The 17,390-nt window shown below is 33.0% G+C and overlaps 1 protein-coding gene across 1 annotated transcript; it reads right to left on the minus strand.

The window, feature by feature from the left end:
• Positions 1-642: 642 nt before the first annotated feature.
• On the minus strand, positions 643-6,782 carry LOC143056953 (uncharacterized). Its single transcript, XM_076230165.1, has 4 exons — positions 6,581-6,782; positions 4,458-4,695; positions 3,966-4,186; positions 643-3,780 (listed from the first exon to the last, which is right to left on the minus strand). Exons 2-4 carry the CDS (start codon positions 4,693-4,695, stop codon positions 3,100-3,102), a joined length of 1,140 nt encoding a protein of 379 aa, XP_076086280.1. The 5' UTR covers positions 6,581-6,782; the 3' UTR covers positions 643-3,099.
• Positions 6,783-17,390: the final 10,608 nt, after the last annotated feature.

Genomic DNA, 17,390 nt, shown 5'->3' on the forward strand with positions numbered 1-17,390 from the left:
TTATTAGAACGAAGAAGAAGAAGAATCCCTCTAAATAACTATTAGTCTTTTAACAAAATCAAGAACCAAAATGCACGTCTCCCCTCCACAGAAATGTATTTTTAAATTAAGGAGACGTGCATTTTGGTTGTTGATTTTGTCAATAGACAAATATTTATTTAGAAAAACGAAGAAGAAGAAGAATCCCTCTAAATAACCATTAGTCTATTAACAAAATCAAGAACCAAAATGCACGTCTCCCCTCCACAGGAATGTATTTCTAAATTTTGGAGACGTCACGGAATTTTGGTTGTTGATTTTGTTAATAAACAAATATGTATTTATTAGAACGAAGAAGAAGAAGAATCCCTCTAAATAACTATTAGTCTATTAACAAAATCAAGAACCATAATGCACGTCTCCTCCCCCCCCCCCCCAAAAAAAAAACAGAAATGTATTTTTAAATTTTGACAAAAAGCATACCAGTAATTTGCACATCGTGGTTAATTATGTACACACTTTATTTGACGATTCGCGTTCTTCATAAACAAATTTTAAGAAGCAACTTATCCATAAATTCTTGAATGTGACCTTTATTTTCCGATTTGTTAGTTTTCAGATTGCATTTTTTTTCAGTAAAAAATGAGAATTTACCTTCAAGAGAAACCATTATAAAAAGAATTTGGATATCTAATGAATCAAGAGTACGTTTCGTGAACACACTCCTTTTAAAGCAGTGAAAAATAACAGGATTGGGGGGAAATATGTGAATTCAATAAAGAAAAAAATCATACTTAATTCAGTAAAAACAGACATGTTGATTCTAACAAAAAGCCGTATTGTTCTTTCGAAACAATATCTTAAACCCTGAAAGACATTCCCAGATCGTATATTCCTATGTCTCTGCATTCCCTTTTGCAGTAATTTACATACAGTAGTCAGTAAGCAAACTTTAGCGAGCATACAACATGACAGTATCCTTCTTCTCCTCCTGGTGTTGTTCACATTCAGCAGAAAAAAGTAAAAAAATGAATAATATATAACAGTAAAAAGCATTGTTCGATTAATCGTTCTGGGCTAGAAACAGTCAAATCTCTCACAAAATTAAGATTTATAGATTTTCTATTAAATAAATTCTTTAATATGATACGCTAGATTTAGAAAAACAGTTTTCATTGAAGGTAAAGTTGTGGTTTGTTTCACATTTCAGTTTTTACACAATATCACACATTCTTAATAGTTAAATTGCAGTATTTTGCATAAGTTCGACTAAACACCATAGACTGTTATAACTATAAAAAAAACCAACAAGATAGTTTTACTTAGTATTTACAAAAATGTTTTCTTAGCAAAGAGGAGAGTTTTCTAGTAATCAAAAATATTGAAATTGGGGATTAACATTTGTATATATGTTTTCTTCTAAGACTTCTAAAAGTTTCGCGACAAGAAAAAAATGTGATTCCAAACTTAAAGTGAGATGCTACTAGTTACCAGAACGATTTCAACAGGTTTGAACATCAATTAGGAACATATATATTAGATATACTGTTCCCAGCATCAATGTAACATTGAGAATAGCCATTTAAATTAAAAAAAAAAAACATGTATAAGATAATAGAAAAAAATAAACAAATACAATGTATGAATAAAAAAATAACAACAAAACCTTCTGATCTGGCACCTTTGATTACTTAACTGTTTGTTGATTTTTAACAAAACTGTGTTGATCGGTCTACTAAATTAAAAAGTACAATTTCTAAACATTTAAAAATGTTGTTATAAATGAGAAAAAAAAATCTATTGATTTTTTTTGTAAACAGAGCATTATGGTTAAATAGAAAATGAGTTTGAAAGACGTGTGTACAGATACTTTTTCAATTGAATGGTGACCAGATAGAAGCAAGGTCATAAAAGTAACAAAAATAATAAAATAATAAAAACAATACATAAAAAACAACAAAACCTCCTGATCTGGCACCTTTTGTGATTGTATACAAAAGTGTGTGGGCATTTTCACTTCTTAATTAAATGTTTTTATTTCTAAGATTCAAAATGCAGTTGTAACAATGAAGAACAAAAATTAACTTAAAATCTATTGATATCTAGTTTGAGTGTAATGGTAAAATAACAAATGATTTTGAAAGAAGTATGTGCAAAAACATTTTTAAATTGATGGTGACCAGATGGGAGCAAGGTAAAAAATTAAGTGCTGATTTCAGTTCTCACTCTTTCCCCTTCCACTTAAAATTTACACAAAACAAACAAAAACAACAATAAACTTTGTTGAAGCTAATTTAAATTGTGATCACTCAACTGAGTTCTGAAATCAACAACTTCATGCAAAATCTAAAAAATCTATGTTTTTGTATTTTTTTTATTGTATTTTTAATACATTTTTCTTTTTTTTTTTTTTTTACATTTTTTCATTTTTTTTTTTTTTTCTATTTCTTTTTTATTTATTTATTTCTTTTTTTTGCAATTTTCTATATGCTTAAGTTCAATCAGAACCAATCAGTCCATATACTCGAATCAAAACTCCTTGGCTAGCACAAGCAGTTGCTATTGGGATTAGCATGTGTAATTATGGCAAGCACAAGCATGTATAAATCATGAATTATCAAATTTTGATATTAACTGAGAAGTAGTTATATCCAGAGCATATGGTGTTTGAAAGCACAAATATTTAAGGGCCCAATTGTGTGTTTAACATTAATATTAGTCAGTCCCTTTCTTTTATCATCTTTTAGACTTACTTTTAAATTTTTATTGTCTTTTGATTTCTATTATTAAGGTAAAAATCAATTAACAGTATCATAAATGGCACAAAAGCATACATGTTATAGCACAAACAAGTAGTAGCATAAATACGTATAACACAAACAAGTAAAAGCACAAACAATTAGTAACACAAACAAGAAATAGCACAAACAAATAAAAGCACGAAAGGTAAAAACAAGTTCGGTTACATTTAAATCACACACATATAATTACAATCCGATGGTATTCTTATAACTCAAATTATGCACTTGCTTGATATTGATCTTATATTACTTTTTGGAACCATAAGTATTATTGCAACAACGTATTATAGCAGTATTCATTTATTTACTATTTTTCCATCTAATAAAGCCTCTTCCTTTGGCGTGGAGGAAGTGTCTTTCTGTCCCCACCTTTCTGTTGTGACTGTCCGCGAATGTTCCTCTCAGATCCACATCGTTGAGTCACAGAAGGAGGAGTTGGCATGTAGTTTAATACTTCAGGTCCCAAACCAAGCTGTGTATTGGGATGTGGAAATATATCCATTTGCTCCAGTTTAACAGTAGTTTTACGCTTATAATAGAATGGGCCATCTTCTTTTGGTACTGTTGGCATATGTGGTTGATCTTCACGTTGTACGGTTGGTGGCTGTGGCATAAAAGCATGTCTCACCCCACGTGGGCCAGGTGGTGGGCGTGGCATATGCATGCGCTCTTCATTACGTGACATAGATGGTGGGCGTGGCATATATGCATGTTCTTGTCCTTCTCCACATGACATAGGTAGTGGACGTGGTACCAGAGCCCCTTTAATGTGTGGTTCTGGTGATGAAGAAAGATGAGTTCCCTCTCCATGTGGCATAGTTGGTGGTCCAGCGTATAATGGACTAGTTCTACGTGATGGTGGCATAGTTGGTGGTCCAGCGTGTAAAGGACTAGCTCTTCGTGATGGTGGCATAGGTATGTTCAATGGGCTGTCATTTCGGTTATATGATATAACACTGAGTTCAGATGGTGATAATATTCTCTCAGTTGATACATGGTCCTAAAAAAAGCAATTTGTTTATTCGTTTTAGTTATACTTGTCATTTCCATTGGATTCGGGGGAGAAACTTCATTTTTTGCAAACCATGAAATTTTAAATCGGATTTAAAATTAACCAACCAACTAATGATTAGAATATGTTAAATAAAAAAAATATTGAATTAAATTGTCTAGTATTTCACGTACCTCTCTGTGCATTCTAGTGCAAGGTCTGTTATCTAAATCATCCTCAAGCTTAACTATTTCCTTTGGAACTACTTTTATTTGGAGCTGGTGCCTAGCAGCAATTTTAATTTTATCTTCAACATCAGGAAAGTGGAAACCAGGCTTCATCTGGTATATATCCAAGTAGGAGGTGCCATCAGTTATAGGCTTAGGCTCTGGTGCATATGGGTTTACACCTCTCACTAAAACAATAAAGATGTACAGTTTAGAAAAACATAATACATAGACTGGTTAACATATTTTGAACACGGTAAGGTATACGGTATCTATTTGGTTTGAATTCGTAAACACCAGCACTTCCTTACATGCTAGTTTTTTGTTGTTCCATGATTCATAGTTGTCTCATTAACAACCATACCAAGTTTCCTCTTTAAAACTGCTTCTTCAACAGATTTACCTCCTCCCAGTGCTCTTTAAAAAGACTTTGGTCCGTTCCTTTTTTAATGTACTTACTTTTAGTATTACCAGTATTGGCATCTGGTAATTTTGGCAAGAAATTGTTGAGGTTTACATCAATGAGGTTAGCTGGCTTTCCATTTTTGTTACGTGGCATCACTCTGTTTACAGGATATTCCACTTTCTGTCCACCGAGTCCATTTCTAATAGCTCCACGGTTAAGAAGATGGCGCTGTGGCTTTTTATCTGTCTTCTGTACATTGACATACACCGGCGGCTTGTTAGGCTTGGTCATCTACAGAAATAAAGAACACAGTTATATCTTGAGTTGATGGACCGTTACAGAATATTTGTTGCACAGATGACAACGCATAGATCTATGCTCTGTGACATACTGAATTAGACTCATCACCCTGGTTTGTATGGTGCAGGACCTGCTTACATTTTTTGGACCACCTGAGGTCACCCCTGGTACGTAGTTGATGGGGTTCGTGTTGCGAAGATGTGTTTTGAATACTGTGGTTATAAAAAAGAAGATGTGGTATGATTGTCAATGAGACAACTATCCACAAAAGACCAAAATGACACAGACATTAACAACTATAGGTCACCGTACGGACTTCAACAATGAGCAAAGCTTGTCTGTTAATCCTTTTTTTTAAATGCCCTTGTCAGTTTATTATCGACAAATGAGTTTGAATGTTCCTTTGGTATCTATCGTCTCTCTTTTGTAATGTATTTTTTGGCCTCAGTGAATATCAGTTTTTCTAAAGTCAATAAAACCACACATTTACCTCATCAAAAGACAGTAATTGTATAATACATATTTTAGAGAAATACTGGATGAGATATCTTGTAACCTTGTATAGTTCATAAGATATCTAATACTAGTATATTTTTAATATGCAGTATATTTTAGAGAAATACTTGATGAAATATCTTGTTAAGATATCTTTAATCTTAATTAGTTAGTAAAATATCGGTATATTATTAACTTTATAAGATGTATTTTACGAATTTCCGGATATTAAAAGGCGCGTGTACGGACTTTCCTGCACTGAGATGTGGATCTGATATTTGTGATAATAATGCACTGTGTTCGGCTCTTTGCGCAGATCTTCTAAATGACAACAAGGCGCTTGTACGGCCTTCTACGTATATCTTATAAATGACAGTTGAATAACAAGAGATATACCACAGTTATATATACTGATTTGGTTTTGTACTACTTTTCTTTCCTTCTTTATATATCACAGGATAAATATATTTTAATTTGAGATTTTAGTTTTTTTTTTAGACAAGTACACATTTGTTCAGAAACTATAACGTTCAAACTACCTTAGGCATGCTTTGATATTAAAAATGATGATCAGAATGCTTTTACCTGTTAGCGTCTTTTTCACTATTGTTTCCCTATTCAAAATTTTCGTCTTAGTGTATAAAGAATGAAGCTTGAAATAGACGTACTAAGTACCTTTATTTTGTTAACGTGAAGCGTCTTAATTTCTGTTTCATATACATACATTTTAATCGACATTTTTAAAGAAGTTTCAATTTTTTTACGTTCCTCAACATATAAATGGTTTTGAAACAAATCATCTTTGAATATTTGGTAATTTCTCATAATGTACCGTACTGGAACATCGAAAAAATGCGCTTCACTATTGTTGATGACGCGACGTTAAATAACAATCAATCTATCTATTGTCGACGTCACAGTAGAATCTGAGTGTGGGTCGCCGTGAAATATTCTATGTAAATCGGATATTTTGATATGAATCTTTTTTTTTGCAATTTTTAATTCATAGTTTTCTATATTCCATGTATACTCTTTAAAAATAACTCATATTTGTTTTTAAAAACCCATCATAAGATAGGCTGATGTGACACGATGCCGCTGAAACTGAAGACTACAATGAAATAGTAGTAAAACAGATGTTTCTGATTCCTTTATAAAATGTTCAGGTGTCAGTATTTGAATGCAACATAAAATCATTTCTATTGGTACATACGTTCATATTCCATTAACAATAAAAAAAAAAAAAAAAAAAAGTTTAAAACTTTATCGTTTCTTGAACTGATTTGTACAGTGAAGTTCCTGCCGATAGTTGGAATTTAATATTTTGCAGACTTTAACACCGAAAAAAAAAACAAAATATGACAAAGATGTAAAAACTTACATTTCTAGAGCTCTTGGCTGTAGGAAATACCAATATCTTCCGACAAATGTTTTGATTTTCTCAGCTGCTATCCGCAACTTGGAGGGCTACGGAATGCTGTGGCGTTACCAAGGTTCCAACAATGGAATGCCGTCAAGGTATGATTGGACACAGCACAGCCGCTATGGACTGAAGGGGTGTTACCAACGACACAGCAATGGGATGCCATCCGGATGAGACTGCAGCGCATGCACATGCAGTTCTGAAACATATCATCTAAAACTGTTACATTATAAAAAAAATACGAACAAAGAATATACAAATATCGCATCTCATAATAAAAATATGTCCTTAAAATGTAGAAAGTTAAACTTATAATACAGATGTTATTAATATTTTCACTTCAACTTCTTTTTTTTTATACTACCAGAGATCGGTAACTTTTCTATATTTGGTCATGCTCCCATAAAAAATATCCGAGATATCCCTTTATTTGTTAAACTACTTATTCGTGTACTGCCTTTTATCTTGATTCAACATATTTTCACATTTGTTTTAAATAATCGAAGAAAAATATTTTTTTTCAAAAATGCATAGTTTATGGACAATCAATTGAAAGATAAATATAAAGAATGACAGAAATAACACAATATACTGGACAACAGACCACTCCAACCAGCAAATTCCACGGATCTGAAAAATTAACTGACAAACAAAAACAAAGACAAACAAAACAACACAAATATGTTTAAAGTCTTTAAAATTGAGAATGGAAATGGGGAATGTGTCAAAGAGACAACAACCCGACCATAGAAAAAACAACAGCAGAAGGTCACCAACAGGTCTTCAATGTAGCGAGAAATTCCCGCACCCAGGGGCGTCCCTCAGCTGGCCCCTAAACAAATATATACTAGTTCAGTGATAATGAACGACGGCATACTAATTTCCAAATTGTACACAAAAAACTAAAATTAAAATAATTGCACGGTTGGTCTTTATAGGGACTTTGTAACGACTTTGACTGACTTTGCGGTCCTCGACCGGTCTGTCGGACTTTGCGATGATAGGGTTTAAAATTATCTTAACTGGCTATTAACAATGCAACGGTCTTTAAAGGTCTAGCCAGTTGTCGTAAGGGATGATGATGATAAAATTGTCAACTGGCTTTGTTTTGGCTTTGTCGCCATATGATACAACAAATGGAAGTGTGTACCAACGTTGTCTAATATGATAGCCCTTGCACGGTCGGTCAAACGAAACTTGGATGTGAATTATTCGTGTTTATAAATTAAATAATAAGTTTTTTTTTAAAAATGGTATTCAAAATTAAATAGCATTGCAAAATTATCGCAAATATCACATAAATAATGCAACTCGATGTCAGTCTTGCTTGATATATAAATATTCAAGAGTATGAATTAAATGCAGAGGGATTTTATTGTCAACATGGTCAATCAAATTAATAAGAAGCCTGAAATTATTCTTGGTACAGGCATTTTCAAATGTAGAAAATGTTTTATAGCGCTATAACCCTCCATACCTATAACATTTGAAAAGGGAATGATTTTAAATTGCAGTTATCCTCCTTTGCCCATATGTTACATGTACTGTCCTGTCATATGAAAACTTATTATTTGGATTAAAATAAACCTAGACCATCGTTTGTTGTATTAGATGGGGGGGGGGGGGGGGCAAGGGGTTTAGCTGTTATGCTGTTATGGGGCATTTTAATTCTTTGTTATCTGTTATTCTGAAAATATATTTGCTGTTAGCTGTCATTGTCTTATTCTTTGTTAGCTGTTATTGGGCTTTTAGTTTTTTTTGTTATCTGTTATTGTGATTATGTATTTGCTGTTAACTGTTATCGAAAATTGAAATGTTAGCATTTTTTGACAGCCACGAACGAACATGTTAAATTAGAACTATTCTTAATATGACAAAAAGGAAAACATATGGCCAGGAATATCTGACAAGGATCTCAATTAAAGACTAAGTCCTTACAACCAGTTAACCTTTTATATTATATGGTACATAGACTCAGCTCTTTTCATAGCAGAACCAAATACATTGTACAATGAAAGTTCCCACCATGTACTGGGTTCAGAAGCTGCACATAACTCTTTACAAACAAAGATTTATTTCGTCTTCAAGCCATCGTTCCACTACTAAACTATGTACTCTACTTATTAGTAAAAACAAATCAAAAACCTGATAACAAATTGTTCAAGTAAGGCCTTTGAAAATAGTGGAATAAATTACTTTTGGAGTGTCAAAATTGGTTCGAGGTACTTGATAAATTGCATGCTTATAATTGGGGCTTTTGATTTTTCTACCCTATATACAACTTTGCCCCATAGTCTTATTCAGAAAAAAAATCACACACCTCATTAAATGGGCATTTAAAAAAGTCAGAATGGAAATATATATATTCAAACTCTTTTAGGTCATTTTTTAGTAGCAACAAACACAAGATCTATGTCAATTGGACCTACTTTGATACCGTAACTGCCCTTGAATTTTTACTAGATATCTTTTTTGTCTCTTTGACATATTCCTCAATTTATTACTCACTATTTAAATTACAAGCATGTGTGAGTTTCTATAACTGTACAGAAAAAAAATGCTGAAAAAAAGTATGCTTTAACAAATAAACAGCTACGCCATGAGCGCATGATACGCCCGTCACCTTTTTGAAATATTCAATAACTTCTCAATGTCATATCAGATATTTATAAAAATCAGTCAATATATATCATGTATATAATCAATACACCAAAGTTTCATGAGAACTGCTGAAAACATTTTTGAGTTATTGTCCGAAAACTGGAAAATACCATCTGTTTTAATGAATCAACAACCCCTTAACTGAATAACATAAAAATCGGGAAAAAAATAAAAATCGAAAGGTTGCTTACAACAATAGATATAAACAATTCAGCAAAGTTTCATGAGAAATGCTGAATTGTTCCCTTGTCACCATCTTACGGTGTTTCTCAACTTGTACGATTCGCTCGTGTATGTAACAATGTTTTAGATTTTAACGAGAGAAATTTATGTATTACTGAAAAAATATTACACCAGGGTTTTCGATATCACAAACTAGTCAAAACATTTACTAAATTTTATCATCGGTATAAAGACATCATTCGTAAATATAGCTCAACATGCAGACTTCTAATACGTTCAGGTATTTCACATCCAATTTTTTATGGAAATATTCTTTATAAAGCACAAAGGTGTCAGTATTCACCTCATAAACTTACAAAACCTTTGAATAGACTTATTAAGAAGGGATATAATTACGATACTGTTGTCAAGTCATTAAAGATTGCATATTTTGGCGTTAATATTGAGTCACTGATAAGGTCTTTGCATCGGAACTAAACACATTTATTTTAAAAACAGTTGTTGGCATGACACGGGTTATGTTCTTCTCATATATGTTATGATGGTATGATACTAAACCCCTAACGGGAAGGATTGTGCCTGATGTTCATATGATGAAATCATAATCTTTCAGTCAGTGTAATTGAAGTCTGGAGCTGGCATGTCAGTTAACTGCTAGTAGTCTGTTGTTATTTATGTATTATTGTCATTTTGTTTATTTTCTTTGGTTGCATCTTCTGACATCAGACTCGGACTTCTCTTGAACTTAATTTTAATGTGCGTATTGTTAGGCGTTTACTTTTCTACATTGGTTAGAGGTATAGGGGGAGGGTTGAGATCTCACAAACATGTTTAACCCCGCCGCATTTTTGCGCCTGTCCCAAGTCAGGAGCCTCTGGCCTTTGTTAGTCTTGTATTATTTTAATTTTAGTTTCTTGTGTACAATTTGGAAATTAGTATGGCGTTCATTATCACTGGACTAGTATATATTTGTTTAGGGGCCAGCTGAAGGACGCCTCCGGGTGCGGGAATTTTTCGCTACATTGAAGACCTGTTGGTGACCCTCTGCTGTTGTTTTTTATTTGGTCGGGTTGTTGTCTCTTTGGCACATTCCCCACTTCCATTCTCAATTTTATGAAAACGTTTTTGTGTTAATGCCCGAAAACTAGAAAATCCCCCTTTTAATTAATAAAACCCCTTAACTCGGAAGCGTAAAATCTAAAATTTATAAAAATTGAAAGGGAGCTCATGTCAATAGATCTAAACAATTCACCAAAATTCCTTGCAAGTTTGTGAAAGGATTTTTGAGATATTATCAGAAAACTGAAAAAAAACACCATTTTTATTGAATAAAACCCCATTACTCAGAAACTTAAAATCTAAAATTTATAAACAAAACGATAGGGAGATCACGTCAATAGATATAAACAATTTCCCAAAGTTTTATGTAAATTGGTTAAAGAGTGTTTGAGTTAGTGTCCGACATGTTGACAACTGACGGACAAGAATATACCAATTACATATCTAGATACATAATTCTAAAAACCATGTTCATAGCTAATGGAATTTATTACAAAGGATTATACCCGTAATAAGAAATACTGGATTTGTCAAGGACTCGAATTATTTTAATATCTCATTTACTGTTATCTGTTTTTGTCCATTTTAATTCCTTGTTATCTGTTATAAGCCTAATCAATTTGCTGTTTTGCTGTTATTGGGACCCCCCTTGCCCCCCCCCCTTCTTAGATTGAGAGAGAAAAGTACATTTCGAGTTTTTCTGTCATCCGAAATTATGGAATACGGTACAAGATTTTTGAACGATACACATCTCAATATCGGTCTAAATTACAATAATAATTCAATTTCTAAACTTAAAACTTTTTCAAATTTATCTGACGAAATGAAAATTGTTTAGATTCTATCATCTGAAGATTTGTTTGCTACTTCAAACTTATCTAAATTTTTGCACTCCTTTTTTGAAAAACGAAAGAAACTCTTAGAAAATATCAATGTAGTTTAAAAAATTAGAAAGAAGAAAAATATGATAAAATCGACGAGGAGTTGACTGCCATAGACCTAGAACTATAAAATAATGTAATTTCTCCAGGTCACAGTGGCTTCCAAAATGACTTTAATTTGTTATGTCAATAACATGGTTTATAAGTATGTTACTTGTTTGGATGTGTATTCATGTTTTTTAGTTTAAATGTGCTTTTTAAAATCATTCTAATCATTCTACTTATTTACTGTGCTTTATATTGTTTTTCATTTGATTATATAAAAATTTAAAAAATTAACAAAATACATCTGAAAAGTGACATTTTTGGGCATATTTGATAGATTTTTTTTATATTTAAGCTTGAATTGGAGCGTTTTTAATGACTAAAGCAGTTAAAATCTTTCACATAAACTAATTGAATCAACTGAAATATACACTTATGTGTTTAAAAAGTGTCCAAAATCTTTCGTCAGACGAACCTGAAATTTGAGGCCAAAATCGGCCCTTACCGGACCTACTCCGTTGTTTGATGTGTACCGATTAACATTTTAATCTAATAAAAATGGTTTCAGTAGCTTTCAGTAGCTGCGAGTACTTGTGGTTCAATTATTATATTATTTTGTGTGCTAAGTGTTGTGTTGTTACACAACTGTACCACCATTAAAGGAGGAAAGAGGAGGTATGTGGAGCACAAAAAAAAAAACACGTTTATCCCTATCACGAGTGCCCAAAACCAGTGGTTGTCGATGGTTGCTATCTGTCATATTTGTTTTTGTTTAAAGATTTATTTTAAATCAGGCCGAAGGACTTCATTTTTTTAATCGTATACATTTTTATAGCTACTATTCGTTAAGGTTTTTGCTTGTAATTGAAGATCATACTTTGACTAGCAATTGTCCACATCTTGTTCCATTCTAGTGAGTTTTTACGAGTCATGTATGTAAAACAAGTCTAGATCGTTTTTCTATCCAGTCGAAATGTATTTAAGCCAGTTTATATATTAAGATAGATATTACAGACACCAGCAGTTAGATCATCTAATCTCGAATATATATAACTGAAATAAACCAGTCAAACGTTTATTGTCGTTATAAACGTTGCTTTACCCTAAGCACCTTTTAAAACTGTTTTAGTAAGCATATTATATAGAAAATCATCAATTTAAGGGCATCTTGAATAAGACTATTTTAATAAGATTTTTCATCTAACATTGGACGGAAGATGTTGCCCTTCCATATAATATATTTAAGTTACGATTATTTGAAAACGCTTATTAAACAGCTAAATGAATGCAAAGAGTAATGATAGGTCTCAAATCCGACTGAATACAATTATCTTCCCAATTTTATTGATTCTATTACGGTTGTATCAAATATGAAAAAAAATCACCAGCACCAGCACCGTATCAGGACCAATTTGCACGACAATGACAGGACCCACCAGTACAGAATCAAGAAATGGCTAAACTGATAAAATGCACAATTTTAAGAAATTGCACAGGTTTTTCACAAAACAATTTTGTCGTGTGGATCTGGGTATAGCTAAGGAGCATTTTGTTTTATTTTTTTCAGTTCTAGATTGTCTAAAAATGAGCACTTTTGTCATACGCTTACTGAAACAGTTTAGAGGATCATATTTTTAACTGTTTGCCTATAACCCCATAAGAAACTAACTTAAAAACTGTTTCCTTCCATTTTTTATGCGAAACGTCAAAAATCATTTTTTCAATGATCACAAGCAACAGTCAGGACCGATTCACCAGCACAGAACGTCGCGGGACTATCTTACCCACTGTAATACGGGTAAAATTTGAGTAAAACATATTACACCATTACAGTTATCGTTCCTTTATATTTTCAAATCTAAAATTTTAAAATATTCAAAATTAAAGTGTTTTAAAATCAATTGAAATGAAAAAATCTAAAGAATGACCAATAATCAATATAAAATGAAAGCAAACTAATAAAGATTTCTTTAAAAAAAAGTTTAAATGCAAGATATGTTTTTTTAAATACCAATAGGGACATCATTTCCATTGAGATAAAACGTTTCTATTTAGAATGACGATAGATTGTGCCCTAACCTAATGAAGTTTACTGAAGGTAAGGGTGCCGACTTTTCCAAGATACTGGTAGGCAGTACTGGTCTCCCCGAAGGACTGTGTTAATTCATATCCATATCGGTAAAGAACCAATACTGCCGTAGCCTACCACTATATTTATAGAGCATTTTCTGATGGGTTTGAAGTAGCCCAGAAGAATTTATTTTGGAAAGGTAAAATGCTCTCTTTCTATCTCTCTCTCCCTCTTTCTCTTTCTTTCGTTCTTTTCTCTTTCTTCTAACTTTCCATCTAGCTCTTTCTCTTTTTTCCTTTTCTTTCTTTAGAGAGTGTGAGTGAGTGGGTGAGAGGGACAGGGTGAGAGAGAGAGAGAGAGAGTGAGAGAGAGAGAGTGAGAGAGTGAGAGAGAGAGAGAGAGAGAGAGTGAGAGAGTGAGAGAGAGAGAGAGAGTGAGAGAGTGAGAGAGAGAGAGAGAGTGAGAGAGTGAGAGAGAGAGAGAGAGAGAGAGAGAGAGAGAGAGTGAGAGAGTGAGAGAGAGAGAGTGAGAGAGAGAGAGAGAGAGAGATGTGAGAAAGAGAGAATGTGTGAGAGTGAGAGAGACAAGGTGTGAGAGTGTGAGTGAGAGAGACAAGGTGTGAGAGTGTGAGTGAGAGAGACTGTGTGAGTGAAAGAATGTGTGTGCGAGAGAATGTGTGTACGAGAGAGAGAATGTGTGTGTGTGTGACAGAGAATGTGTGTGAGAGAGAATGTGTGTGTGTGTGTGTGAGAGAGACAATGTGAGAGGGTGTGTGTGCGAGAGAGTGTGTGTGTGTGAGAGAGAGAGAGAGAGAGAGAGAATGTGTGTGTGTGTGAGAGAGACAGAGTAGAGACAGAGTGAGTGTGAGAATGAGAGAGAGACCATGAGAGTGAGTGAGTGAGAAAGTGAATGTGCAATAGTAGAGAGTGACTGTGAGAAACTGAATGCACGAAAGGGAGTGAAAAAATGATTGCGCGAAAGTGAGAAAGACGAAATTTTGATCCTCAATGCTCTTCAACTTCGTACTTTATTTGGCCTTTTTAACGTTTTTGGATTCGAGCGTCACTGAGGAGTCTTTGGTAGACGAAACGCGCGTCTGGCGTATATACTAAATTTAGTCCTGGTATCTATGATGAGTTTATTTAATACAAATACAAATTTTCTTCTACTTCGTTACGTGGGTTTAATTTCAAATACACTTTCAGACGTACCAAAAAAAAAAAAAAAAAAACGGGTGTACCTCAAGGATCCGTTTTAGGACCAGTGTTGTTTTTAATTTTTATAAATAATCTTCCTTTGTCTAATCCGTATCATAACACCGATGTATTTGCCGATGATTGCACCATATTAGTCAAGTTGCATCAGTCAAAAACATAATACGGTTTTACAAGATATTTTTCCCTGGTGTCATGACAATAAAATGGCCGTAAATGTATCTAAAACGAAAGCTATATGTATTGGCTCTAAACAGAATCTTTCAGTTACATCAAATGAAAACATTAATCTTGCTATAAATGGACAACAAATGAAAGAAAGTACATGTGAAAAGGTTCTAGGTATTTTATTGATGCATCTCTATCTTGGTCTTCTCATATTCATTATATATAATAAAAAAAGGTAACTCTTACTCTTAGCTTTTCTAAAAAGGTTAAAGAAATATTTAAATCACAAAGCTAGACAAATGTTCTATAACGCTTATGTTTCACCTCACTTAGATTATTGTTGTTAAATATGTGTAAACTGTAATAACTTTCTATTAGATAGTTTACTAAAACTGCAAAAGAGGGCAGCAAGAATATTTTTAGACGCCCCTGATTACACCAAACCTTCAAGCAAATTATTTCACGAATGTAACATTGTGCCAATTACACAAAGAATACATGATCATAAATCATAACTGATTTATAAGGCAAAACATGGCTTAGCTCAAGAATATATGTCCAGTCTTATTTTATCAGCTTCTGCAAACCAAAAATACAATACAAGATTTATGCCCTCAGATAATTTCATAATTCCAAAACCAGAAATTCCTAATTAAATTAAAAAAATCAAATACAGTATTAGAATTTAAATATAACTACAAATCAATGTACTTTTAACCATGATATGTGTACTGTAATGCCATATAATAAAGTTCAAATGGAGTGGAGGTGAGCCATTACTGGCAACCGTGTGGCCATATTTTATTCTGTTATGAATTTTAAAGCTGCTTAAATGGACTACGTTCTATTTTTTATTTCGCTAAAATGGCAAATTTTAATATCATACAAACGCCTCATCCTCTGATAGTCTCTTAAAATGTTATCTCATATTGGAGCACAGCTGGTGCTTCAGAAAAATTTCCACATCACCTGATTTCAATTAACTACTGATGTAGGATATCTGTGACAAAATATATATGTTTTATAGTCCCAGAGGATAACAAATATACACATAGTCTCGATAAACACTTATCTCCTCAACTACAGTACGTTTTACTCTAATTAAAATAACTACGCATATATGTATGGTAAATTTAGGAGCTTGTAATTGCGTGCAAGGAATAATTCAAATGCTCATTAAAGTAGCTTGCGTCATAAAAAATTTCGCATCATATGTTCCATACCTCTATAGAAACTTACAGATGCTAATGCTTATTCAACAGGTCAATTAATAATCTATCGCGCATGTATATGAAAGGTGGCCATAGAAAGAACAGATGTATTTCGAATAACATCCAGTGTTCCGAAAGAGTACGGACATCGTCCAATATATTTACGCAATCAATAGCAACATTACTTGAAATAAAAAAATGTTAAAAGTGAGACTTAGTAATTAAATGATTAGGAGATAAAAAAAATAATATGTAAACATCGTTTATAACATTAACAGGAATATATTTTATGAGTTTTGAACAGCGGTATACTACTGTTGCCTTTATATATGGAGTAAGGGAGCTACCATTTGATTTTTATGGGGGGGGGCTAGGATGAAAAATTTTGTCCTGCATTTTTTTTTTAGCTGTAATCTCTGTCCTGCCTTTTTATTTTTCACTCTGTTTGGTCCTGCTTTTTTTTTTTTTTTAGTTTATCCTGACTTTTTTTTTTACCTAAATTGTCGTCCTGACTTTTTTTTTTGGCAATTGTCTCATCCTGCCTTTTTTTTTTTTACTCAAAACTCCTGTCCTGCCTATTTTTTTCAAATTTCATCCTAGCCCCCCCATAAAAATCAAATGGTAGCTCCCTAATTATGTCGACAACCTATCAATGTTGAAGTAGGGAATGGTCCTAATAATCGATTATGTATCGATTCCAATCCACTGTCGATACATGCACCCTGGATAACGAAAACAACTGTTATATCTTGATAGTTACTGTGATTGGGTCACATGTAAGAACAAAGTATGAGCTGGTACAGAGACATATATACACAGAGATTGGCAACTCCGTGAAATCCCGTAAAAGATCGCGGCCCGGGATGAGATTCTCGTCGATAAATATTAGAACATGTAATCTAGTCAGGGATGAATAACCTCGATAGATAATCAAGAAAAGCAATGGGAAAATTATTTCAGATCATATTATAATTTCTTTTCTAAAAAAACAAGAGTGCACACGCTGAAATGTCTCGCCTTCTATACTAATCATTGATATTATGTTGATAGTCCTAAGTATAAAGCTAAGCTTTAATACAACTGTCACATAAACTTAACATTAACCAAGATAACTAAACAAAGACCAAGGAACCTTGAAAATGAGGTCAAGGTCAGATGAACCATGCCAGGCAGACATGTACAGCTAACAATGCTTCTATACAACATATATAGTTGACTTATTACTTGTAGTTTAAGAAAAATAGACCAAAACACAAAAACTTAACACTGTGCAAT

The sequence above is a fragment of the Mytilus galloprovincialis genome, chromosome 13 (assembly GCF_965363235.1).
Source record: "Mytilus galloprovincialis chromosome 13, xbMytGall1.hap1.1, whole genome shotgun sequence".
Taxonomy (NCBI): Eukaryota; Metazoa; Mollusca; class Bivalvia; order Mytilida; family Mytilidae; genus Mytilus; species Mytilus galloprovincialis.